This window comes from Sus scrofa, chromosome 15 (assembly GCF_054392235.1).
Source record: "Sus scrofa isolate SSC_HxYL_T2T_F1_AM1 chromosome 15, Sscrofa_HxYL_maternal_Yorkshire_Landrace_v2.0, whole genome shotgun sequence".
NCBI classification, from domain to species: Eukaryota; Metazoa; Chordata; class Mammalia; order Artiodactyla; family Suidae; genus Sus; species Sus scrofa.
In genome coordinates this window covers 22,209,165-22,234,596 of record NC_139397.1, presented here as the reverse complement: position 1 = coordinate 22,234,596, position 25,432 = coordinate 22,209,165, and the positions used below count along the sequence as shown (strand labels likewise).

The 25,432-nt window shown below is 37.8% G+C and overlaps 1 protein-coding gene across 7 annotated transcripts in view; it reads left to right on the top strand.

Moving 5' to 3' along the window:
- ARHGAP15 (Rho GTPase activating protein 15) overlaps window positions 1-25,432 on the top strand; it is a 623,564-nt gene that overhangs the window by 549,020 nt on the left and 49,112 nt on the right. For all 7 annotated transcript variants that reach the window (XM_084998895.1, XM_021076335.2, XM_084998893.1 and 4 more), the window contains one exon: window positions 16,375-16,480. In XM_084998895.1, the coding sequence (XP_084855021.1) occupies window positions 16,375-16,480 (106 nt within the window). The remainder of the gene's footprint in view (window positions 1-16,374; window positions 16,481-25,432) is intronic.

Sequence of the window (25,432 nt, the reverse complement as noted above, 5' to 3'; positions counted from 1 at the left end):
CTAGAGGAAAGTCTAATATATTATTTTCCCAGAAATGGTTTGATCTGTGAAAATAGTTTATTTTTCTGTGGCTTAGAACAACCAAAGGTTCTGTACCAAACACAGAAAATTATTTTTGTTATCAAGAAAATACACAGTCATTATAAAAAATTTGGAAAATGCACTTTAAAATTTGGAAAATGAATTTTAAAGATGGAAGAAAGTGGTCTATAATTCTGTTATTTGAAGATAGCATGGTTAATAATTTGATATATTTTTCTACCAGTCTTTTTAATTAGCTACCTAGCAAATCTATAATTATATGGTATCTAAGCAATTGTACAAACTAACTTGTCTATTTTAACAGATTACAAAGATAATAAATATTGATTGAAATTCACTTGAACAGAAAAGTAAAAAGAAAAAATCAAAATTACTCTGAATTTCATCATCATATTTTGTAGATATTTCCTTTTGACCCGTTTGATTTGCATTTTCCCCTGGCCTATTTAATTTTAACACATATATAACATAGGAAAATTTGTATATAATCCTTATCATTGTTTGATGGTTTAGTCTTTTTCACTTTAATAGTCCCCCAACTCAGTTTTTTCAATACAGTGGTTATACATATAAAGCATGTTTACTAAAGATTCTCAGCAATGGGAGTAAACATTTTGCTATTCTCTAGAGAGTTGATGTTTGAGAAGGGGAGAGAAAACTTGCTTAGTAGCTCTCCAGTGCACTGTTCCAATAAATGGAGTTTGCTAGCAAATGCCAGTACTGAATAGCATCAGTCACCATTCTAAATGGTTATTAGAGCTTTCACCTGAACTGTGAAGGCCGGACCACAAGAAAATCATTTCCTGGTTCTGAGAATAAAATGGAAGCCAGAGAGAAATAATTCCATGGGGACTTTTGAGTTTGGGGTCTAAATAAGTTTTTAAAAAAAGATCTTAATTTGTTTACAGTGTCTCTATTATAGAGTTCCAAATTTTGATTCATCACTCAGTAGGCTTATATAAGTCTTCAAGTAAACTTTTAAGAAAGCAATGCTGGGTGTTCCCATGGTGGCGCAGCAGAAATGAATCTGACCAGGAACCATGAGGTCACGGGTTTGATCCCTGGCCTTGCTCAGTGGTTTAAGGATGCGGTGTTGTCCTGAGCTGTGGTGTAGGTCCATTGCTATGGCTGTGGTGTAGGCCGGCAGCTATAGCCCCAATTAGCCCTTAGCCTGGGAACTTCCATATGCCGCTGGTGTGGCCCTGAAAAAAAAAAAAAAGAAAGAAAGAAAGAAAGAAAGAAAAGAAGAGAAAGCCATGCTGTTATAAATCCTCATATAGATGTGAATGTCTCTTTGTTATCCTAAAATGAAAAAGGTAATTGAAGTGTGCACACTGTTTGAGGACCACAATTTTTTCCCCTGGTCGTTAGACACTGCTTTGTTTTACTTCAGAATTTGGTGAGATAAGTCTTAGGAAAGCCTACATGATTGCTTATTACTGAGTTTTATTTTTTGTTCTAATAATTGTAAGATAGTGGTCAAACTTAATCATTCCAAAGTTTTGCCAGAATATGTGAAAATAATATGGCTACTGAATGATATTTTCTTAGAACTTAGCTGTTATTTTTAAAACTGATAGTTTTTTTCTCCACTCACAATATTTTCTTCAGTTTTGTCCTTGATTTTTACATACTTTTCATATATTCTGGTTTCTTCCTCAAATATATTATAAACTGTAGGTAATCTCTCTATTCTCTGACTTCCAACACATTTTCTTCCTGTCATTTTTTTGTTTCCACATTCTGGCAGGGGACTTCTCTAGTTTGTCATCCATCTCATTGGCCTAATTTTTCTGCAATGACAATTTAGCCTTTAAGGTAAAATTTAATTTTTGTTTTGCAGTTTTTAGTTTTCACACTGTCTTTCCTCATCATCTATATCCTTATCATCTCATCCTAGGATCTTTTTATCTTACCTGGTTCTCTCCTTATGGCTTGCTGATCTCTTTCATTAGACTTCTTGATGTTCCAACTTCTATTGAAGTTGCTAAATAGTTTCTGGGTTTGATTTTTGTTTTGTCCTTTTAGGGCTGCACCAGCAGCATATGGAGGTTCCCAGGCTAGGGGTCTAATCGGAGCTACAGCTGCCAGCCACAGCCACAGCCACAGCAATGCCAGATCTGAGCTGTGTCTGCGACCTACACCACAGCTCATGGCAACGCCAGATCCTTAACCCACTGAGTGAGACCAGGAATCGAACCAGCAACCTCATGGTTCTTAGTCGGATTCATTTCTACTGTGCCACAACGGGATCTCCGGAAGTTGCTAAATAGTTTCTAATTGTCTCAGGGCCATTGTGAGAGATCTGCATTTCTGAGCATTGTTTTCTTATCTGAAAGGAGTTTTTTCAAAGGTCTCACAGTGTTGTTACATTTACCCATCTCAAAATGTGGAACTATCCAACATTCTACACATATTGCCTCATACCCTCTGCTTTAGTTCTGATCTAATCTTTGTCCTGGGGCATCACCCAGATGACAAATTGATAACCACAGCTCTTATATTAATTCTTACCTAGAATACTTATGGTTTTATGGCCCTACCATCCAGACTACAATTAGTTTTTACCACTATTTTGCTTAACTCACTGGCATTCTAAAAGATGAAAGACATTCAACATTAAAATTCCAAAAATGTGTTCCTTATAGAATTTTGCCAGTTTCTACCCCTCCCCTATGTTTTACATATGGGACTACAGTTTCCTACAGAGATGTGCACTGTTATTTGCCTTCCACTCTCAATTATTATTATTATTCTGCCTTCTGCTCTCAACCTCCTTACTTTATTTTATGGAAATGGCTCTCTCTAAATTATTGTAGGCAAAAGAGAAATCCTTCTATACAGTTAAAACGGGAGAGGACAGGTGAGAAAAGGAAGAAGGAAACTTCACACTACTCAACTGCATTAGCTGAGCAGGAAAGAGTGCTGCCCAGTCTCTGTGTCTGGCACAGACCTTGAGTCTTTGATTCGGAAACCAGACAGTTGAAGAAAGAAAGATAAGGATGTTTCTGTCTGCTTTCAGAAAGGCAAGTTCTCTGGTTCAGTAGCACAAGCCATTCCACCACTGGCATTTTCCAATTACATTCAGTCTCTCTTGAGGGGAATTACTCTTAACTTTTTGTCACCATATTGCTTACCAGTCCCTGTTTAAGAATCCTTGGCTTTTTTTTTTGTCTTCAAGCATATTTAGAGACAAGTCCCAAGAGATGTTTAGGTGTTACCAACCTGATGCCATTTTTAGACCAAAAGTCAAAATTTGCATCAAGGACATCACATTGAAAGTTTGCATTCAAATTATCTCTTGGAGTGTGACCTCTGCCTATGACTTCTTCTTTACATTTGCATCTTTACCTGGAAATGGTAACAAACCTGAGAGGAGGATATTTATTTTTAGTCTTGCCATTTGCAAGGCCCTTTGAGCTTCTAAGAAGATGCTTAGAATCACAAAATGTAAATTAATCATTTATCGTAAAGATAGATTTCAAAATATTATTTTTCCATTCAGGGGATTTTCTTTTTCATTGTCTAAACCACACCTTGGTTGTTTATAAAAAGAATTTTGGACTTTACACCATAGGAAAAAAAGTTTCTATTGGCTTGAATTGCGGGTAAGGAGGTGTGCGAATGGCCTCCAGTTATACATTTGCAGAGGAAATATCATCCAGATGCTCAAGTCAGCCTTTTCTTGGCAGACAACTAAGAACCATACTGAAACTAAGTCTAAAATCTTTAACAAAAGAATTCCACAATCTCTTACCTTTGGAACGGACATTAATTAAAAGAAACAGTCATATCCCCTGTGATCAGAGTTTAACTTCTATTAATCAGAGTTCACAACACAATTAACACTTTGAACTGATAAGCAAATGGAAATCATAGCAAGAAATTTTGACTTTAAAATAGCTAATGGACATATCTCTTACCCAACTCACTGTACCTCATCTTTTAAAAGAAAGAAAAAATTAAGCCCTCCAATCATAACGAACTGGGCAGATTTTGTTTTCGGTGAGGTGTTTGCCATTACATATTGCACATAATGTATGGCACTGTTAGGAGGGAAAAATTGGAGTCAAAGTGGCTGGAAAGTTAGGTCTGCTCTGTAGCACTGTGAGATTGTTGACATCTGCCGAGGTTGGAGCGCTCAGTAAGCAGGAAATGGGGTGTCACTCTGAGTGGTAGTTTACCATTATCCTGGCATCCTAATGAAGTGTCTGCAGTGCACAGAGCTTCTGGATGGCATCTTAACGCACGGCTAAGCAAAAGCACTTCTCTCCCTGTCACTGTCATCCATCTGCCTGCACCCTACTGTAGCCAATGGGATGGAACCATGCTACAATGTGCTATAAGCCATTTAGAGTTGCACATTGCATAATCAGTCCCATCAAATATGTAAAAAATGGCTATTATTGGTTATTTTCTTCAAACTCTGGCACCTGGAGTTTGATACATTAAAGTTAAACTTTTCCAAGGGCTCTTTGTGCTATTAATTCCACATCCCTCTCCCCTAGTATCTAAGTGAGAAGGAGTTCTAGCCTCATTGTCTTAAGTCCTGTTAATGGACTGAAGGAGTTGTATGAATATTCATTTAAATTTCACTATACATCACTCAGGGAATTAACAATATAATAGAATGGTCATTTTCTTCTTTGAGATAGCCATTTTTAAGGAAAAAAAGGCTAAATCAACTCAAATCGCAGATTGGTTGTTTTCATCTTTGAGCACCTTATTTAGTTTGCAGTGATAGTTTGAGGTCTTTTAATAGATTTCTTTAAAGCACAGTGCATGTCACCAACTACACTTGCAGTTTAAGCGAGTATTGTCAATGCCAGATGATTAAATGTGGTTCTTTAACATTACTTCCCATGAAATTCACACGCAGTGGAGAAGAGGCTGTTATTAGGTGGCATAAGTAGAGCAAGGTGTGTGTGTAATCCTCCAGAAACTTCCAGATAGGTCATGCATGATCCTCCAGACATGGCTGCAAAGCAGCTGGGCTCTGGTGGCAAGAATTGAAGTGGTAAGATGGCTACAAAGTTGAGAAGGAGCTTGTAACGGGGGCAATAGGAATCTGCGAAATTGAGGGGCAGGGTGGGGTTAGATAAACAAGAGGGCATAACATAATTTGGTTGCATCAGGAATTTTTTCACAGGCATTAAAACTATGGTAAACATAACAGCAGGGAGGCTTGTACTGCAGCACAGTGGGAAGCTTAAGGCGTCTGCCCGCGCTGTGCCTGGCTCAACCACTGCTAGAATTCTCCGACTTTCATTAGCACTCAACAATTCACCCAGTTCCCCAGAAAAGGAGAAAAACCCAAGCAGCAGAGCCCCTCACTAATTATTGTAAATGCTCCCAAGTTACAGTTTTGGGGGACAATCATGACAGAATGATATTAAGCTAGAACAAAGGAGTCATTCCGAAATAAAAAGAATAAAAGGGCTCTGTTTGTTTGTTTGTTTGAAATCATTGCAGTCTTTCATTCAATGGGTAAGGCAGTGTGTTAGAATATTAGACCACATCTTTTACAATGAAATTTTAGATCACCTAACCAAAGTGTGTGCAGCTCTTTTTGAGCCGTGAAAGTACAAATGACATCCACCATCCCACCCCCTGCCCCCAAATTTATGCAAGTTCATCTCACAAATCTCTAAAACAGAAATTGTATCCTTTGGAGGAAATTTGTAATAATACAAAAATTAATATGGAATCAAATGTAACAAGATAGGCAAACTGCTATATGTCATTGCAAAATACTGCATGTCAGAGTCAAGTTTTTATCTCCCCCTCAAAGAATGGAGTTATTTGAGAAAAATATTGGCTTTTTCAAAGGGAGAGTGGTCTGCTATTGATGCCCATAAACATTTAAAATGGTAAATTTTTTTAATGGAATGATGGGTGTTTATTTTTGCTAAATCCAGGCTTGGGAATCTGGTTTCTTCATTCATATTCCCCCAGCTGCTGACAGCATTACAGCACATCAGCTTTCCTTCATGTGCGGATATTTCTCCAGAACTCATTTGCAGAAGAGTCAAAGCAATATTAAACACCACATCCAAACCTCTTTTAAACACACAAAGAGATGGGAAAACACATCAGAACTAGACCATTGAGAAAATCCTCCTTTGAAATTTACTGTTTGCTTCACATGCTAGTATAAAATATCCCACAAAGTCCCGTTTGTGATCCGTTTGAAACAATCTTGATTTGCTTAAATTGTCACATTCTTCTTGTACATTTCTTCCCAAATGCAAAAATGGCAAAGAATTCTCCTCCCTCTTCATTATAAAAGTGCAGAATTTCTGGTTTGTTTATTCCTAATGGAACACTTGAGAAGGAAGAAAATATATAAATATCTCCTTCAGAAGATTAGTTGTCTCAATCTTTTTAAAAGAGAGCATTTGTTCATTTCTTCTTGGTAAACAGTTGGGGTTTTTCAGCTTTTCATTGTAATTTTCCATTGTCAAATTAATGCATTTCTCTTTACTGTCTTGAATCATGGTTCTAACACAGCTTACCTTTTAATATCCTTATTTCTTCTTTATATATTCATGTAGTCATTTAATACATATACTGCATGTCCTAAATGACTACATGTTTGGGATAGAACCTAAGCATCTTTTTAAACACATTCATTGGAGGAACCTTCTACTTCATTTCAACTTGCTGAAACAAAGTCCGAAAAAAATATACAATCTAAAAAAATAAACTCCTTTTTACTCCTTATGAGTGTGCATTTTCAAGTAAAGTATTTCAGGCAAAAAAAAATGGCACACATGTTTTGAGTATTTCAAATCTATCATCAGAAATTTTGTCTCATCTACTCTGTCAATATTCTATTGACACAGTCAAGAACAGAAGAAACTATGCCCCCCCCAAGACAGAAGAGAGAATAAGCATTAAAAAAAGTGTACAGTTTATCAACTTCAATTTCTAAAGTACTGTGCAGTCCCTTTATAGAATGTGGAGGAACATCCTTAACTATGCCAAAAGTATGTCCTTATGTTTGCCTACCATGTATGTGTTTCTTCAAAAATTATATTAAGGATGTTAATGAAAAAAATGGCTCATAATTTCAAGAAACTGTAAAGAGAAAGAAGGCAGGGGGGGAGAAAAGCAAGCTGTGGCAAAAAAAAAAAAAAAAAAAAAAAAAAAAAACCTGGGCTCAGCAGCTTTCTGGGGGAAATGGTGAAATGTGACTATGTGATTTATAATGAGAAAAGGTATCTACAACATACAATTTTCTACCTAGCTGCAAATAATAATTCATAGTGATGTCCCTTCCAGATAAAAGACCTTTGCTATGTAGGACCCATGTGGTAAAATGATCATGATAAATGTCAGACCAGTGCAGGTAACGGCTTTACAAACCATTAAGATTAGCTGGCTCTTTTTTCCGATGATAACAGTAACCATGCTGTGACTCTATGTGGTAATAATATCTCAGTCCTGATAAATGCCAGAGCCAGGCAGAGGTGTTTATCATTCCCAGTTCAGAAATGCTGACTAAAGTTACCACATGTTGCCTGTTTTTCTTCTTTTACAATAGTCTCACAATTAAAAAAAAAAAAAAAAAAAAGCTGAATCATAAAACTATTTTATTCCCTATTTGTTAAAGGATTTTGATGCTTGTGCCATTAAACTCTGCCCTGTACTCAGTGTCACTGTGTGACCATGTCAAATGAACTGGCTGGAGAAAGTATTCCTCATACTAAGCGGAGGTCTTTTGTTCTAAACCAATAGTTATGGCTGAAGTTGAGTATGTTTCTTTAAAAAAATATTTTAACCCAAAAGACAAGGGGAAATATTTCTTAGTTCACATTTTTCTTAATTGTGTGACAGATCTTAGTTGTTTTCAAGTGTAATTTTTAAAATCTCCTGTAAATTTAATCTGTCTATCAATGGAAAGAAACTTTAAATTTTAGAAACGTATTAGAAACTTATTAGAAAAAGTTAGAAACTTTAAATCTAGAGAACTACTTGTAGGATTTCCACCCTCAGGAAAATATGCAAAGATAATGCTTAATATAAATAGTTGCTTGAGTATTTGAAAAGAATAACTGGTTTATGGTTAAGAAGATGTCACATGACTTGAAAGGATAAGCCTATTTCAAAAAAAAAGAAAAAAGCTTGTAAAACCAGATATGTACAAATAAATATAGTTTAAAGAAAATTCTCACAGGAGAACTAAATAAACTAGTGAGCTTTTTTTTCCCAGCACACACTATTTCCTGAGGATGAATTAGTATCATTTGTAAGTTACAGAAATGTACTTGGCCACCATGACACTTCCAAAATTTCTTTGAAAACAAGAAATTTGAAGGAGGATAATATGATCATGCTTTTCCTGTGAAGATTGCTGTCATTGCCTTACTCTTTGATTCAAAGAGAAGCATTTCTGCAAAACTGAGGAAATTTTTTTGAGATAGTCTCAGGTTGATGAACTTTAGAAAATGTTATCATCCTAAAATTGATTACGCAAAAGCAATATTACACGTTATTAAAAGTTACTTAAAGGAGTTCCCATCCTGGCTCAGTGGAAACGAATCTTACTAGTACCCATGAGGATGCAGGTTCAATCCCTGGCCTTGCTTAGTGGGTTAAGGATCTAGCATTGCCAGGAGCTGTGGTGTAGACTAAAGATCTGGCATTGCTGTGGCTGTGGCATAGGCCAGCGACTACAGCTCCAATTTGACCCCTAGCCTGGGAAACTCCATATGCCACAGATGCAGTCCTAAAAGATCAAAAAAAAAAAAAAAAAAAAAAAGTCACTTAGAGCCAAAAACTTAAATACTTTTCCAAATTTGCCCTCAGGCTAAGGTCAACACACCAGAATTCCCTAGAATAACACAGATAAAGTTAAATGAAAAAGAAAAGGTGATATTAATACTTTCTTGAATGTACTTAGGGATGTACAAAGAAATTAGTAATGATTCAAAGGCCTTCCAAAATTGATTAAATAAAATTTTACATTTGTGATTTCATATTAATTTCATTTCTCAATTATTTTGAGTTTCTTGGTACAGCGAAATAACATCTCAGAAGCATTTGAGTTTAATCATCTCAGAGGATCCCTTCAGTCAGACGATAGAACCTTCATCACTACATATATTTTGATGTATCTTAAATTTAAACATCTCTTGGTCCATATTTTGCCCCTCTGAATTGTAAACTGACAGTAGACAGGGATCAACTTTGTATTTGCTGCATGTTGCGCAAGATCTTAATAAATATTTTCTTCAACCACATATACATATATATGTTTAATACTCTAAAGTCATTTCAAAACACAAAAAAATAAAAAAATCATTTCACAAATAGATATTTTTTCTTTTTAATAATGTTTAATTGTTTATAGCCAAAGACTAAGAGTAGAGGTGAAAAGAAATAGAAGTTGCACTTAAGAAGATTAGGTTTGTTCCTTACAGTATGCTCTGGATGGCCAGGTTCCTCCTGCACAGTGGACTCTGGAAATGATGCTAAACTGGCCAAGATGTTGAAGCGTTCCTCACAGTTTGAGGAATCCATGGAATTATGGCAAATGATTGGCCAGAGAATGTTTGTTACTGACATTTACTAGCTATGGGGAGTTATTTCTACTTTTAAAATTCTTCCTAAAAGGAGAGACTTGTTTAAAATCAGGCAAAACATTAATATCTCCTGGAATGAGAAACCATGAATACAGCAGAAACCTGGTGTCCCAAGGAAAGGGATTAGGTCTAATTCTCAGGTGATCTCCACTAGAGAAAGAGGTCTTACCTGTGTCAACTAGATACAGTTCCTTCTGCATCTTTCCTGCCCTGTAAGTTACATACCTCTGTTCTCAAGTTAAACTGTTTCCACATAGATTATCAACACCTAAGCTCAAACTTACCAGGCAACTACAGGCATTAAGAATGTCTTCCTTTGGAAGTTCCTGTTGTGGCTCAGTGAGTGACAAACCCTACCAGTATCCATGAGGATGTGACTTTGATCCCTGGGTTAAGGATCCTGCATTGCTGTGGCAGTGGTATAGGCTGGAAGCTGAGGCTCCAATTTGACCCCTAGCTTAGGAACTTCCATATGCCTCAAGTGCAGCCCTTAAAAAAAAAAAAAAAAAAAAAAAAAAAGTCTTCCTTTTCACTAAACACAAAAAAAATGGCTCTTCAGTGTAGAGTGGGGCAAGGGCAACAAAATCTTGAAATATTACAAATTGTCAACCACAGGTTAGCCTAAAATCCTTTTTTATAATACAGTGGCAACTTCTATATATAATATACTGTATCAACTTAGGAATTAGAACCAATCACTCTTAGAAAATGGACAGCATTCAAAGTATTTACAAAGCCATCAGACACTATGGATTGTTACAAAGGAAAGGGTGCTAAAGAATAAAAATTATGGCTTCATATGATTTGGGAAACAGCCTTGAACTATGAGCAATCATGTATCAGGGCAGATACAAAGCATAATTCAAAAGAAAGATTTTAACGGAAAGGGTACTTACATTAACAAACATTTACAGTATGTGCATTTATGTACACTGAAACAAATAATTCTACAAACAATCTACGAGATATGTGTATGAGTTTTGTGTGTGTTGTGTGTGTGTGTGTGTGTGTGTGTGTGTGTGTGTGTGTGTGTGTGTGTAAGGAACTGGAAGCAACAAGAGTTCAAGCAACTTGCCCCTACAAATACTGCAGAGCAAGACTTCTAACCTAGTTCTTTAAAGCTCCTTCAAAATATACCATGTCTCTTAATTTTTAACAGGACTTTAAAGTATGTGCCTATTTGTATCCATTTGTAAATCTTGAATTTGCTCCCCTCCCCTCAGTGCTTCTCCCTTAGTTAAGTAAGTTTTGTAAAGAAACTTATCAAGGGGTTATTGTCATGCCCTGGATGAGTCCTTAAAACTCAACTCAGATTTTATAACTAAAAGGCATGTTCTCAAAGAATTGCATCTACTTGGAGGGTACACTAAAAAATAAAATAAAATGTTCTCTGAAGATAATCCTTCCTTTTATAAGCTAGGACAGTCTCTAACAAAATTCTGAAATGATGAGATTCGAAGAATAGAAAGAATACAAAGAATAGAAAGTGAATACTTTCTTCCAAATATAGCCCGGCCGTATACGTGACTACCATTTTTTTTCATACAGGATGCAGTATACATTCCAGAATAACTTTCAGAGAAGCAGAACAGCTGTGATACTGCTGACTTCCTTAAAACAAAGGGGTACAGTTGTCCTTTAAGAACTACAGATAAATAGAATAAATAGTGCTACCGATAGGTTGGTTGCTGGGAGAATCTGGTCTTTTCTTCCTCCAGTTGAACCTACATAACCAAGCAGAATTAATTTTGAAATATGATTTAACATGTGACTATAAATAAGTTAAGAATAATAAATGCATAGATGATAAGGCCGGAAAAGTGTCCAGGGGTCATCAGGTCCAGGGTTCTGCACTGCATAGAACTCTTTCCATCATTGTATTCCTTTATCTTATCTCTGCCAAAAAAAAAAAAAAAGCATTCAGTTGTAAATGTCCTTGTTTTAGTAGCAACATTTCATGCAGATAAATGCAAATGTAACTATCATAAACCATATTTTTAAAAACATGTCCTCAAAACCATTAATCAGGGGAAAACTATAAAGCCACATCCTTATCATAACAGTAAAGGCTATTTCACATCATGTAGGAGCTGTTGCTTCTCTAAGTAGCCTGGAGTTGTTTTTGAAGAAGTTCATTTACAAGAGAGTTTGGTGTAGTTGGAAAATATGGGGCCAGGTGGGTGAGAAATAGGCATTAGTAAAAGAAAAAAAATTTATTTTCCTGAGGATTATATTATGTATATTTTTACATATACCTTTTTGCCATGATTGGGTGACAAAAATGAAGTAACTGCAGTGTGAGTTCACAGCTCAGAGATTGGAGAGTCTACTGGGATATAGGTGGGGACTGAACAGGAGAAAACATAAAGAACATAGAGTAGATACATAGAGTAGATAAAAAAAAAAAAAAGTCATGAGGGAATGAAAGTAGGAGCAAATGTGAGTGAAAAAAGAAAGAATCATGGAATTTATTATTACTGGCAAGATTACTACTGGCAAGTAGGAACAAATGTGAGTGAAAAAAAGAAAGAATCATGGAATTTATTATTACTGGCAAGATTTAGAACACAACTTACCTAAGGGTTCTCTAGTTCTCCACATAGAAAAGTTCACTCCCCCTTAGTCATAATGTAAAAAAGTCAAAGATATCTCAAAGTCTTCTCAAAACTCTCAATACTTCACAATAATGAGAAACCATATGCTGAGGGAGAAATATTAATAGAAAATGCTGTCTTTCAGATGCTCACTGAATCAATTGAAGACAGTTGACACATCTTTAGTAAGCTGTGTCTGAATCTTAGCTCATTAACCACTCCTGTATTATGTATGCCAATTCCACCTCCTAATATGACACATCAATAAACCAGATCTGAAAAGGTGTCATTTCGATTTTAATGTATCCAATTGTATTTTTAGATGTTCCTTCGCTTAGAAATGTTTGTTATTTCCTGATTTTACAAGCTATGGAAGGGTGGGTGTGGTATTGATTTGAAGGGGAAACCAATGCTTTCCTATAACCTTTTCAAAGATTTTGTTCTGATTACATTGTAAGAACAATAAATTGCTCCTTCTTGATAATATTTCAGCCCTCTTGAAGCCATTGTTCAGTTCCCCCTCCACTATTTAAGTGCAAATTAGCCACAAATATACATGTACTACCATCCATTGTCCAGTTCCTTGAGGATATGTGAAAGCAGAGAAAGTGAGAAAAAATATTTCTGTAAAATATTCTTCAGGTAGGATGTTTCTTATAAGCAGATATGGGAACCACCTTGTACTTTTATAAGAATTCTTATGTGGACCTGGACAGCTCACCAGTCAGATCATCTCTGCCCACCACAAAGTATTTAGTGTGGGGGGAAATGTCAGGCTCTGTAACAAGTGTATTGTCACCAACTGGCACCAATGCAGTTCAAGCGTTAGCAATTAGATTTTGAATACTTATGGCAACCAGGTAGTATTCTTACTGCTGAAAATCAAAGGTAAACCATACCCAGCATGGGGCTCCAAAAAAGGTAGGGAGGAAGGAGTGGTGAATGTTTATAGAGTGCTTACTTTTTACTGGTCATTGTGCTGGGTACATTACATACTATCTTATTTAATCCATAAAACTAGCCTTTTAGGTATTATTCAAAGAAAATAAGAAACTTGTCCAAGACCACACAGCTAATAAAAAGCTGTTACAGAACACAAACCAATGAGGTCTGTCTACTCCAATCCCTGTTCATGTCTTTCCTTTTGCACCAATTCTTTCTTTATTCATTTAACCCTCTATATGCCAGCATAAGAGCCACCTCAGTTTATGGGGTTTAATGGAAGAAGTTGACAGGCATTCAAGTCATTAAAATACCATGTGGAATGTTATATAAATAGGATGCCCTCAGTGCAATGGAACATAGAAGAGGGACTCTGTCTAAGTTCATAATTCGTTTACCTGGTGGTTAAACAGACTTGGTAGTTTTAATTCCTGCCTAGGCACCATGGCAGTGCTCTTGCAAATCCAGCTATTTCCAATTAAGCAACCCCAACCTTTCTTAAACCCACCCTGACTGGGTCATATGTGTCCTAAAACTGAAATCTACTGGATGTAGCAATTTAGGCCACTCTCCACATATTGTCTGTCATGCTTAGTTTATGGCTGCTACTCCCATAGTCCTCAGCGTTAACTGATCTCTTTTTTGGCGACTCTGACATTGACCTGATCATTACTATGGCCAGAGACTTCAGTGAAAGAGAAAGGTCTACTCTCCTTCCCTTCCTCTCCCTTCCCCACCTCTCCCAAAGTCATCTTAATTGCTTGAACCATGTAGTTCAGCAGATCCTGAGGTAAATTAAACTACTGGCATCATGCCAAACTATCGGAAAATATCCATTTCATAGATATATGAACGTGGGTATATGCACATGTACATGTATATGATCATCAGCATGTGGTATTAGCTTTAGATGGCTTGATACAAGGTACCAAGTATCCCCAAGAGCTCTATCTTGAACGTTTTGTACCCATTTTACCATTCATCTTTATTGACTTGTTTTACTTCTTTTCCTGACTTTCTGGTATCCCAGAGGCTCTAACTGGTCCTGTGAAGAATCACACTGTCTTATCATCATTAAGCTACAAGGAGGCTTTCTAGCCTTTTGGCAGAAAGATTATATCTGCTCTCTGCTATGCTGTTGCAACTGGTTTCTCTGTTTTTCTCTCTCTCATTCTCCCTCCTTTGTCTCTTTCATTTGCAGTTGTCTAATCCGTATTACGTTGGAAGTCTTCTAAGAACAACTACAATTTTGAAAGTTCTGACTATGGGAGGCATTATTTATAGGCCTTTGTGATTTTAGGAGGAAGAAGAAAAGCTTCTAAGCAGAGTTCCACTAGGAAGAATGCCCCTACCCTACTTTAGCCAAATACTATCTTCTGCAGGATATTTTCCTATAACTCCTTAAAAATTTTTCTTTTGCAGTAGTGTATTTTTTAAAAGCCTGCCAGTTTCTAAACTAACTCTTTCTTATCCCACTACACAAAGTTTATATACCTATTAACAGGTGATTATAAATTGGGCTTTTGGAAGGACATTGGTTAGGAAGTTTGGGTGGTTCAGTATCAGAGCCCACCTTCAATGGCTTTGGAACACAAGGGCTTATTCTCTTATGTTAAAGAAACTCAGAGACCAACAGTACAGGGCTGGTCTGACTGCTCCACAGATTCAGGGGAATTCTTTCTACTGTGTGTTCCACTCTGCATGGCCTCAGTTCTCAATGTCATCTTGTGGTACAACCATGCCACCTAAATTCTGAGGAGCAGAAAGATCCAAAGGCTAAAACGACGAATCAGCCCTCTGCACACAGCCTCCCCAGAAGTTCCACATGACACTTTGAAATGTCATTGGCCGAAATTGGCCATGTGGTCATTTCACCTGCCAAGGAGGCTGAGAAATAATCTCTTATAGCTGCATATGGCCATCCCCTCAACAACAGGATTGTCTCACTACAGAAGAAGAGAATGGATATTGGGTGGGTTGTGCCTTACATAGTATTCTTTTATCTGCTATCTTTTCTAGCAATGGAATCATCAGGAGCTCTGTGCTAAAAGTTAGAGGTAAAGTATGGAAAGGAAAGGTGCCCGAGTCAATGTATATAAAGAGTTTAAGAAATAAAGAAGTAATTCTGGACCCTGGTTAAAACTATAGTAAGATGAAGTCTCTAGTGTACTAAATAACTTAGTTCTTATTATACCATCCATGCCTAGAAAGACAAAATGAAGGAAAGCAATCTATGTAGTATATAGTTTTGAATAACTTCCTATTTTTTTAATCTACATGACTAAGTATTACGCTTTCTTTTTTTGCACTTTTTTCTTTAACAGCAAAATCAAAATGTATTAGGGAGAAAAAAATATCATAGAACTAATAAAAAAATTCTTTACTCCTCCACAAGATCAAGCAAAAATAGAATATTGGTAATTGAATCAGAATGTACATCTTTGTGTGTTTGTTTGCTATTGTTGCTGTAACAAATTATCACCAACTCAGTGGCTTCAAACAATGAAAATACATTATTATCTTATGTTTCTGGAGGCCAGAAGTCTGAAGTCAGTTTCACTGGGAAAAAAGCATGGTGCTATTAGGAGGTTCCTTCTGGAGGTTCTCGTTCCTTGGCTTTTCTGGTTTTCAGAGGCTGTCTTTACTCCTTGACCCCTGGCCCTTTATCATGTAGCCATTTCTCTTTCTGCTTCCATTGTCCTGTCACCTCATCCTTCCAAATCTGATCTTCCTGCTTCCCTCTTAACTACTTTGTGATTATACTGGGCCACCAAATAATCCAGAAAATCTCCCCAACTAAGAATCTCTAATTTAATCACATCAGCCAAGCCGCTTTCTCCATGGAAGATGACATATTTGCAGGTTCCAGAGATCAGGACATGGACGTCTTGGGAAGGCCATTATTTATCCCATCACAGCTGGTAAAATAATACAGCATTTATAAAAACTTGACTCAACACCCGATCTTAATAAGAAAATTGTGTCAGAGGAACACTGTTGCTGATTTCATATTACCATGATTTAATTCAGAGTCAAAATAAAGAAACTGATACTGATTTAGAGTGTACCCATTCCCTTTGGCTGCTGATTAGGACGTTATATTGCTAAGTCTTAGTACGAAATTCTCCTAAGAAAATTCCCTCACCTAAGAATTCCCACCTAAGCAAGCTCATTCTTTTCTAACTTTCTTTTATCATTTTTTTTTTCAGAAAAGCAAGACAATAACACAAGAATTGAAACCGTAAAGTCTCTTGTACAAAAACTCCCTCCACCAAATCGTGACACCATGAAAGTCCTCTTTAGACACCTAACAAAGTAAGTTATAAAAGTTTCTGGTTGTGCTGTCACATTCTCACTTCCTAAATGAGCAATATTTAATTTCAAATCTCAAATTCAAGAGTTTCTGAATGCATCTATCTCAGATTTCCCACTCTAAATGATTACGTCTCCCTGCAGAATCTGGGAGATGTACCAGAGGTAGGATGGAGAACCTACAAAAGGAATTTTCAGAACGGTTTCTTTTTCCTGGCTTTTCAACAAATAGATGTTCACTGATTGACTGTCAGAACTGTCACCAGGAGTTCCTTATGTGGCACAGTGGTTAACGAATCCGACTAGGAACCATGAGGTTGCGGGTTCGGTCCCTGCCCTTGCTTAGTGGGTTAACGATCCGGCGTTGCCGTGAGCTGTGGTGTAGGTTGCAGACGCGGCTCAGATCCCGCGTTGCTGTGGCTCTGGCATAGGCTGGTGGCTACGGCTCTGATTAGACCCCTAGCCTGGGAATCTCCATATGCCACGGAAGCAGCCCAAGAAATAGCAAAAAAAAAAAAAAAAGACAAAAAAAAAGAAATGTCACCAGAGCCCTGGTATGGGCTGGGTTTGCTTTGTTATTTAGTATAATGGCAAGAGTTAGAAATGATTCAGATATGAGTTCAAAACCTAGCCTTACCATGTACCAAGAGGAATAACCGCAAATAAATTACTTAAACTCTCTGATTTCCAGTTCCTTCATCTGTATAACATTGATCCAAGTGATAAGGTGCTATCCTTCTAAATAGCTAAGAGAAGAGAATTTCTGGCAGAAAAAAAGCAAGCGTAAAGACCCAGAGGCCACACAGAGCTTGATGTATTTGAAAAGCAGAAAGCAGGCCAGGCTAGCTAGAGCCTAATTGTCTAGGAGCATAGTCATATGAATTGATGTCATCAATGTTGACCATTGAAAGATCACATAGGTTCTTGTGGTCCACAGTGAGAGAGTTGAATTCCACTCTAAATATAATGAAGAACCCTAAAGAATTCTAAATTGAGAGATATAAAATATCACCCTGGCTGCCAAGCGGAGAATCATTTGCAAAAGTGAAAGCATGGAGACCTATCCAGAGGGGCCCATGGTAGTCCAGGCAAGAAGAAATGGTGGCTTCAGTGGAGGCCTTAAGGAGACATTCTGATGATGAATAAGGTTAGATCTGCTGATGATTGGGATGCAGTGGAGAAGGGAAAGGAGAAGTCAAGTGTGTCTTCTAGGGTTTGGAATTAGGCTAGTAGAGAAATGGAAGTGCTTCATAGATGGGTAAAACTGGAGATGCTGAAAAGGAATTGCAGACTGGAGAGCTCCATTTTGGACATGTCAAGTTTGAAATGACTGTTCTTCATTTGCGTGTGTTAACACCTTCTTCCAGTAATATAGAATGCCATACAAGTGCTGAGGCTTTAGCTTTCACCATATACCTTTGGTAATGTTGAAGACTGATAAAATTTCGTGTAGATTGGGCAGTTTTGCTTTTGTGAGATTAAATCTCTTTAATCACCCAACCCTTGGGTTGAGTCATTTCCACAGATAATTCCACTAATCCAAAACAAGACTTTTAATTGTAAATGTAATACATGGAATTGCACACACCCAAAATTTAAGCAACTGTGGTGCACATAAGTGAAATTAGCCTGTCTTCTTTGTACCTACCCTTCCAGACCTGTTCCTAAGCATGTGCAAACATACCTGTGTATAGCTGTTTATTTCATTAGAGTATATTATACTTCCATATGTTGTTCTTCAACTATTTTGCAACTCATGGACAGCTTTCCATTTCATTAAAGAGATATCTGATTCTTTGTAATGATGACATAGTATTCCATGGTATGGATACTTCAGAATTCACTTCACCACTCACTGTGTTAGGGAACATGTTTCAACTGAAATCATCATATTAGCCTCTTATTTATTTCATTCCCACAGGGGAAACTGTGTCAAAGATCAGAACATCCCTTATTATTAGAATGCCCCTTTTTGTCACTTCCATATACTGGCTTCAGTGGGAAACCTGGTGTGGTTAAGCAAAAGGATCTTGGGCTTTAAAGAAATAGAGAGAGATCTAGAGTCAAACTCTTGTTCTATTCCTTATATTCCCTTTATGATCTCAAGCACATAAAATCAGATTAAATAATATCAACCATGTCTTGTGGTTATGAGAATTAAATGAGATAATGCATATAAAGAGCCTGGCACAAGGTAAGCATTCCTCAGATGTTAATTCTTATCCCTTAGGATCCAGACACACCATGAAAGGGGTTTCAAATTACAGGTAAATACTGGAGTGCTTATCTCAGTAACTTTAACTGGACAAAGTCATAAAACAAGTGGAAAAGTATACTCTTTGATGCTAGGCAATACCTGGTCTCAGAAATCTTGACAAATATCCATTACTCAGTCTCAATTATTCCTTTTTTTTTTCCAACTGAAAGAAAAGCCATAAAATGAAGAAACTGAGAATCAGCTAAATCCTTGAAAAACACACACACACAGATGAGAATCTATCCAATTAAAAACCTTCAAAGGATAAGAATCCTCCAGGTTCATGCCCCACAGTCCTAGTACTAACAATTAGCACCTGATCATGCTTCTTATATCTAAATTAATTTCCAAATTTTGTTAAAACTTTCATTCAGTTCAGGAGAGATAGAAATAGATGTTTTTAACTAAGATTTAAGATTGTATTATATCACCTTCATAGCATTCACATGATAAGATTTTTCCTTGTAGATGGAGAGAAAAATGCCATTGGCTAGCCACCCACCTTTCTTGAGTGACCATATTCTACCCTGCAGTGATTTATAAACTGGGTTTAATTATGCACAAGTGTGTGCACATGATTATATCTTGTTAAGCATTTCTAGCTAAGTTTTTGATAAACAGCCAATCGTGGCATGTCATCAAAGCCTGAGAAGACTAAATAAGAAGATTGTTTAATGAGAATTTAAATATATTCATGTTTGAAAGAATCATTAGAATGTTTTCCTTAGTCTTGATGCATTTGGTAGTTCTTCAGAAAATCTACCATCAACACTTGTATGTAATGTTTATTCCAAATTGTGGCAAATATATATATTTTGAAGTTTGTTTAGTAAGGGTCAGAGAGTGTAATGAAGTGCCAAAAATTCTACTTGCCCTACATTGTACTCTATAGCCAATAGAAGTGCATTTTTACAAAGCTATGAGTTAAACATTCCCTTGAAACCAGAGCAACTACCAACTGAGAAAGTTTAAATAAGCACGGTTGGACTAGAAGGTGGATGTAAGTGTTGTTCACAAAGGCCAGAATTTTTAAAGAGCTGTGATTACATTAAGCCTAGGATTACACAATAGCTGCACAGGCTGAATAGTCTGAGTTCAGAGTCCTCATTCTTAATCAAACTCAAGATGAAGTGTGTGCTTCTCAGGCATTCCTGTCGTGGCTCAGCTGTAATGAACCCAGCTAGGATCCATGAGGATGTAGGTTCAATTCCTGGCCTCGCTCAGTGAGTTAAGGATCAGGCGTTGCCATGAGCTGTGGTGTAGGTCTCAGACGCTGCTTAGATCCCATGTTGCTGTGGCTGTGGTATAGGCCAGCAGTTGCAGCTCCAATTCAACCCTTAGCCTGGGAACTTTCATACGCCATGGGTGCGGCCCTAAAAGAAAAGGAAAAAAAAAAAAAAAAAAAAGGATGAAGCGTATGCTTCCGCTGTGATAGATTGAGACCAGGAATTCAGAACACACTGCCATCTCAAAATGCCATCAACCAGAAATCTTTATTAATAAGCACTTTCACCAATTGACGTGACAGTGATAAGTACTGGAAGGTCCTGTGATACCCTCTAAATCATTACATCGATGTTCCTATCACACGAAAGTGTTCCTACCTCTGTAAAATATGTCAAATGCATGTTCCTTCAGCCTGCTTCTTTGGAAAGCAAGCAGGCAAAGTGAAGATAAAGTTAATGGAAAGGAGGAGCTAGAAAGCCAAGGTAGTAGTTGGAAGTTGAGAGCCAGGCAGAGGAGGTGTGTAAGAAATCGAGAAGCACTGAGACTTTTCCTATCAGACATTTGCATGATATGCTCCGAGTTCAGCAAAGAGTCATCTGACAATAGAGTGTAGGGTGAATGATAATAGAAGGGGAAAAAAATCCAGAAGGCCATCCCAGAATTATATTTGGATGAAGTGATGAACATCAAATGAAAAGCAATGGCCCAAATCCTGAGACTTTTCAAAGGAGAATTCCACACATTTTTTATCTCTCTCATTTCTTATATTCCTTAGCCTCTCACATCCCTTAGCCACAGGCATAAGTCTGAAGTTTCATTGCTCAGTAACTGTAGAAATAGTTCTTCTGGGGAGTTCCTGTTGTGACTCAGTGCTAACAAACCTGACTAGAATCCATGAGGGTACAAGTTCGATCCCTGGCCTCACTCAGTGGGATAAGGATCAGGCATTGTCTTGAGCTGTGGTGTAGGTCTCAGATCCCAAGTTGCTGTGACTGTGATGTAGGCCAGCAGCTGCAGCTCTGATTTGACCCCTAGCTGGAACTTACAAATGCTTCAGGAGTGGCACTAAAGAGGAAAAAAAAAAGTTCCTCTGATAGCAATAAAAAAAAAAGGAAAAGGGGTGCACTATTTAAAAGGGTGCACTTTTTTCTCTATTTTCAAATGCAGACAGGAGGAAGAGGAAGATGAGGGTATAGAAGACCAGTGAAATAGAATGAACCCTGTTTTTTCAGGTGGGAATTGAATTGAGCTCTCTAGATCTACTGGTTGAATGTACCACCCAGCATGTTGGGGAGCCATTTATGTAATATAGCTCAAAAATGAAAACCTTGTAAATCTTCACACCTTTTTGAGCCAATAATCTTAATTGCTAGAATCCCATCCTAAGTAATGGCAAGGGATGCGGGCCGTTTAAGCAGATAAAATCTTACCGTTTGCACTGGTGGAAACTTGGAAACAATTTAAGCATTCAGTGATAGAGGAAGGTTATATAGACCATGGTACATTGTATCAGCTTAATAAAATGTAATTCATAGCTAATTGTTTTTTAATTAGGGAAATGCTTAGTATTAAGTTAAAGTCAGCAGTACAGTATTTTATATACTCAGAGTTATGAACATGTGGGAAAGCTGTGCATCTGGAAAGACTGTAAAGCTTTTTGCTAAGATGTTAATACTTCTTTCTTAGAGTTGTTAAATTATGGGAGTTCCCATCCTGGCGCAGTGGTTAACGAATCCGACTAGGAACCATGAGGTTGAGGGTTCGGTCCCTGCCCTTGCTCAGTGGGTTAAGGATCTGGCGTTGCCGTGAGCTGTGGTGTAGGTTGCAGATAACGGCTCAGATCCCGAGTTGCTGTGGCTCTGGCGTAGGCCAGTGGCTATGGCTCCGATTCAACCCCTAGCCTGGGAACCTCCATATGCCGCGGGAGCGGCCCAAGAAATGGCCACAGCAACAACAACAACAAGACAAAAAAAAAGAAAAAAAAAAAAAAAGAGTTGTTAAATTATGAAAGGTTTTTTTTTTTTTCTTCGTGTATTTCTTTTTCTCTTCCAACAATGGTATAAAGAGAGACATCGAGGTTAAGAGAAGAGGTAAAGAGTTACAGGTAAACAGGTTTTGGAGTTAGGTAGAATTAATTGTGAACCTTAGCCCTGCCTCTTACTGGACATGTATCTTTGAGCCGACTTAACTCTGAGCTTCCTTTTCTCATCTGCAAAATAGGGATCATAATAGAAACCATTTCTGTGGTGAGCAGTAAAGGAATAATCCTTTTAAAGAGTCTTGCAGAGTATCTAACAGAGTAGGTTCTGGATAAGCATTATACATCAATATGTATTATTTTTGTAGGGCAAAATATAAAATAATTTCTAATGAAATAAATATAGGAAGAATTGCAAAGGCTGGGTTGCCAAATTTCCTAGCTTCCAGAAAATTCTTTATCTCACCACAGAGTGTTTTTCCAAAACCCAGGTTTCTACACTGGCCTGACTCAGCCAGTTTCTCCTAGTCCCAGAGGGGCTGTTTTCACATGTTCCACAAACCTCGTGACACCACCATGCTGTGCCCCGCCTCTGCATGACTTCCCTGGCCCAAGTCTATACTGTCACCAACTCTCCATCGAGCTGATCTAAATCTTGCCCCATATTCTCAAATCCGACTATGTTCACCTTCAAAGTGGTAGCTTACTGATAAGCAAGTCTAGTCCAAATGACTTTTAGGCAGGCCTGAGGACATTGGAGATGACATAGGTTCTCTTGTGGTTTTTGTCCAGAACTTCTCACTACAGTAGTTTCCTGGGGACAGACAGTTGTCCTGCCTTGTTGTCTAACTCATATCAGAATGATGCTTAAAGCGAGAATTTCCTACCAGCCAGAATAGCCCACCGGCAACATGGAAGCCCAGTAAGTGAGATAATTCGGAGCTGGTAGGGCCTTAGCCTATGCCTCAAATCCCCAGTGTAAACACTCCTAGAATATTATCAACTATATATATCCACCTAGAACTGACGCTGACCTTTTCAAGTTCTAGAATTTGAATTCCTGTTGCCATTACTACCAGTAAAGCATCCTAGCTATTGCTGAAGTCTTTTCTCACATTTTTATTTCCAAGATAAAAGTAATACATGAAGAGTTGCAGAAAATTTAGAAAATAAACACAAAAGTATTTTTTACAGAGCTAAATTGAACTCCTTACCCAGATTTACTCATTACCCAGATTTTTCCAAAACGTGGCGTGCATTTTGGAAGCCAAAACAATGTCAATTGTGTGATGGTAGAGCAGGGGCTGGGAACATAAAAGAACATTCAGTTCCCACATAGGTATTCATTGTCCAGAGAAAGTCTAAATGCCTTAGAAATGGGTGGCTTTTAGAGGTGACATAAAATAATACCATGCATAGATTTTCAAAAAGAGCTTAGAAGACTATATTAACTGCAGATTTTAGATGCAAGCAAACATTCTTATAGGAGACTTGCACTTTGTAAAATAGGCTGAAAGGAGAGCATTGACTCAAGAAAATCGTCCAGCTGTTCATAGAATTCCAAGGTGAAAAAATGATATGGCTGAATAGACAAATCTCATGGAAGCATGCCAGTTGAATGCCTCCTTGAAAGGCGAAACTGTTGAGCTGTGGCTATTTTGTAAGAGTAAACCGATATTTAAAGCTTCTCTGTGGTCTTCATGGATGTTAAGTAAAATATTCTACAAAAGCATGTCTGAAGCAACTCAAATGGTGATGACCTAGAAACATAAGGGTTGTAGACAGAAACAATGGTGAGGAAATAATTTGTCCACCCTGTCTTCGAAATGGCACTGTGGGTATTTCTGATATTTGGGGAGCAGTAAGGGGGAGCAGGATGAGAGATGGCCAGAGATGGGCTTGAAAACCCCTGAGCCTTCACCGTTCTCTCTGGTCATCAAGAGCAGTGGCTGGTGAAGCTCTGCCTGCCAGCAGGCCTCTAAAAACTCAGCTCTGGTGTGCTTTGGAGCCGGCTGTGTTTTTCTGCGCTGCCTTCTGGCACTCCACCCTTTCTCTGTACACTTTGGTCTCTCACCCAACCGCAATACCTGATAGCCAACCACTTGCAAGCCATGGGTATTTTTACTGGAAAGTAGGAACCTGTGCAAATTGTTATTTTCCTTTTTTCTCTCTTTTTTATTTTTCCCTTTTTTTTTTTTTTTCCTGAGAAGCAGGGGCTGCAAGTTGTTTGAAATAAGCCAGAAGCCTAATAGCTCCTTTGCTTGTGTATTTGAAATGGCACCCTAATCACTTTGAAGAGCTAATGTACTTCCTATGGGCCTGAAATTTCTCAACTGGACTCCCGTGGCAGGATTTGGCCTGGTAGTTAAGAAAATTAATTACTCTGATCGTGAGGATGAAGCAATAGTTCCCAACTCCCTGTAGTAATCATTAAAATGTCATCTACTTAGGAGACATCTTGGCACAGGATTTATAAGGTTTGTGAGCTGGGGACTAAGGTTCAGTGATCCTTCCAGTGGTGGATCCTTGTTCTAGAGGAAGGCTTTGGGAGATAAGGTTTTTAAGATGGGAGTGAAATTACTTTAGATCTTTTGATTTAACATTTGAATGTTAACATTAACCACTGAATAATAGAAAACAAAACAAAATTTAAAATGGCTACTGCCCATTTATCACTGTCTTCTCTAGTGTTAGCGGTGGGCCATCTCAGAGGGTATTTCTCTCCTAAGAGGTAAATTTTTTGTAGCTACCCCACCCTTCTCCACCAGGAATCTTGGACTTTTACCTAATGGAAAGAACCAGGGATTTGGAATCAGAAGACTCAGGCTCAGTTCCCAACCTCAGCTGTTAGAAACAGGAGGACATTAAGCAAATCTTTAATGCCTACAACCCTCCCTTTTGCTTATGTGTGAAAAGTAGGTCAAATAAATTCACACTTGTGAAAATGTTTGTTAACTGTGAAATCCTTTCCACCCATCCCTTCAGGAAGTCTTAAATGAGTGCTTACTGTAGTCCAGACATTGAACTAGATCAGAGGTTGGACACTACGGCGATGGGCCACACCCATCCTGCTGCCTATTTTATCAATGAATTTTTACTGGAAAACACACATACACCCTTATGTGTTTATGTGCTGCCAATGGCTGCTTTCATGCTGCAGTGGCAAGAGTTCAATAGTTGTAACAAGTTGCAAAGGCCAAAAATATTTACTATCCAGCCCTTTACAGAAAAAGTTTACCGACCTTTTAACTAGACGCTAGAAGCATAAAGAGGACTCCTTCCCTCACTTATCCTATAGTTTCCCAGGATAGATTATCAAGTTATCAATCGTAATAAATATAGTGCAAGATCACAAGACACCGGGAGAGCCCCAAGCAGGAACTTAAGTTTAGCCTAGAAAAAACAAAGTATGCTTCCCAGAGGGGCAGACACAGGCTGTCCTTAAGGATGTCAGTTTGGCAGACAACAAGCCAGCCAGAAGCAGAGAGAGACT